At 36.9% G+C, this 2,543-nt stretch overlaps 1 protein-coding gene across 1 annotated transcript; it reads left to right on the forward strand.

Annotated features, from left to right (window-relative positions):
- LOC104732998 (cytokinin hydroxylase-like) lies at positions 49-2,543 on the forward strand. Its single transcript, XM_019233720.1, has 3 exons — positions 49-287; positions 622-1,006; positions 2,121-2,543. Exons 1-3 carry the CDS (start codon positions 61-63, stop codon positions 2,541-2,543), a joined length of 1,035 nt encoding a protein of 344 aa, XP_019089265.1. The 5' UTR covers positions 49-60.

Below are 2,543 nucleotides of genomic sequence, written 5' to 3' on the forward strand. Positions count from 1 at the left end.
GCTAAGTTACTTGACGTTTGAATGACAAATAGCCTTATGATGTAGGGATACGCAAGGCACATGGTGGAGTGCACAAGCAGGCTAGCGGAGAGGCTGAGGAAGGAAGCTGGGGAAGGAGGAGGTGAGGTGGAGATAGGAGAGGAGATGCATAAGCTCACAGCTGATATTATATCAAGGACGGAGTTCGGAAGCAGCTTTGAGAAAGGCAAAGAGCTTTTTAACCATCTCACTGTCCTCCAGCGCCGTTGCGCTCAAGCCACACGCCACCTCTGCTTTCCCGGCAGCCGGTTCGTTTTCTTTTGCACCCGCAAAATTGTTATCTCTGTTTTTTTTCAGGGATTGCAAAATATGAATTCTTTAAGGTGACAGCGGACAAGATTTACTAGGTCCGACTACCGACTGCAACCATACAAATTCTAAAATTAAACTTCATTTTTTTTTCAGCAAAAAAACATAAACTAATATAAAGTTTTAGAGTATGTCAAAAATATTAGTTTTTTTTTGATAATTTTCTGTCACTATTTGTCCGTATTATTATTTACAATGTATATATTTTTTATGATTATACTTTTAACTGGGGTATGTCGAACGTTGACTTCTTGTCAAATATTTTGTATCAAGGTTTCTTCCAAGCAAATACAACAGAGAGATTAAGTACCTCAAAATGGAAGTGGAACGTTTGTTGATTGAGATCATACAAAGCAGACGAGACTGCGCTGAGATGGGTCGGAGTAGCACTCACGGTGACGACCTTCTCGGGCTTCTCTTGAACGAAATGGATAGCGACAAGAACAACAACAATAACAATAACAATCTTCAGTTGATAATGGATGAATGCAAGACGTTCTTCTTTGCTGGCCATGAGACCACGGCTTTGCTCCTCACATGGACAATGATGCTCCTAGCCGATAATCCCACGTGGCAGGAAAAAGTCCGCGATGAGGTCAGAGAGGTCTTTGGCTGTGATGGCCTTCCCTCGGTCGATCGACTATCCAAGCTAACCTCGGTACGTACAATAACTTTTTTTAGATACATACATGATATAAAACTTATAACTTCTAAATTAAGTTATACTTAAGTTTCAAATGGTAATAGCAGACAAGACAGAGTAGTCTACTTACGGTTATGACAATTTTTGGCTAACCATTCATGAGTTTGGTGTTGATAAAATAATATTTTTTTTTGGGTACGTCTATTCTACTAATCCATAGTGGTCGCTTCTACTGTTCAACCTTACGTAGTTACGTTTTTCTCTGACCACATTTTTTAGATTTTGAATAGGACTCGAACTCCACTAACTCATAGATATAAAAAGATGATATTTGTTGTTTGCTCCAAATAACAATTCTATAACCATATAATATAGTAACGTATTATTTTATTTGAAGTAGTAGAATTAGCTTTATGATGGATGGATGGATGGATGGATGGATGGGTGCGTGTGGGGTATTAACATTTAACACAGTATAGGCAATGCCACTAGCATCGTAGTGCGTCTTCCATAACTAAGCTCTTAACATAGTCATCGTCGGCACAGAGGAACCCTAATGAGTAGATATCATTTAATTTTGTCTTCATGCTTTGTCTTCATTCCAAGCCAAAACCCGATTAAAGACTCTAACGAAATGTCTAGATTTATTGATTTTACAGATATACATTCATTTTGGGATCAATCAGTATATGTTTATAACTGATTTTAAAAAGAATCATACCTTTCTTCATAAAATTAGTTATATTAGTATTCAGATACGATTGACATTGGTTAAGCCAGATTTAAGATTGGATACGATCTAGAGATTGGTAAATAGATTTTTCAGGCATTAAAGAAATGGGTAAATAATATATTTCTTCCATTTGTTTAGTGATTAGCACTAAGGCATGCTTTGCATAATATATTATCTTAAAGATCAAACCTATATTAACTAATGATTAGATTTGGACAGCTTCATTGATAGTCTTTTTCAAAAGGAAAAGTCAATTCCCAAACTAAAAAAAAAGATGTTTGAGAAAGAGTCAAGAGGCACTTCGCATGATTACAAAGATATGATTTCCAACAAAAATTAATATAATATTCTGCTAACCCTTTTTTTTTTTTTTTTTTTTTCTTCTCTTTGCAACAGTTAAGTAAAGTGATTAACGAGTCACTAAGACTTTACCCTCCAGCTACCCTTCTACCAAGGATGGCATTTGAAGATCTAAAACTAGGTGATCTAACAATTCCCAAAGGTTTATCAATATGGATACCGGTTCTTGCCATCCATCACAGTGAAGAGTTATGGGGTAAAGACGCAAACCAATTCAACCCCGAACGTTTTGGAGGTAGACCATTCGCGTCCGGTCGCCATTTCATACCATTTGCAGCCGGTCCCCGTAACTGCATTGGACAACAATTTGCATTGATGGAAGCAAAAATAATATTAGCCACGCTAATTTCCAAGTTTAAGTTCACAATATCAAATAATTATAGGCATGCCCCAATCGTTGTGCTTACTATAAAACCTAAGTACGGAGTTCAAGTGATATTGAAGCCACTGGATTCATGA

This window comes from Camelina sativa, chromosome 12, assembly GCF_000633955.1.
Source record: "Camelina sativa cultivar DH55 chromosome 12, Cs, whole genome shotgun sequence".
NCBI lineage: Eukaryota > Viridiplantae > Streptophyta > Magnoliopsida > Brassicales > Brassicaceae > Camelina > Camelina sativa.

Excerpts from the sequence above, each read along its gene's own strand:
- LOC104732998 (XM_019233720.1), top strand. The coding sequence starts at position 61 with ATGGTGGAGTGCACAAGCAGGCTAGCGGAGAGGCTGAGGAAGGAAGCT. Across the intron at positions 288-621 it reads CTCTGCTTTCCCGGCAGCCG|GTTTCTTCCAAGCAAATACA; the intron begins GTTCGTTTTCTT and ends TTTTGTATCAAG. Across the intron at positions 1,007-2,120 it reads GACTATCCAAGCTAACCTCG|TTAAGTAAAGTGATTAACGA; the intron begins GTACGTACAATA and ends TCTTTGCAACAG.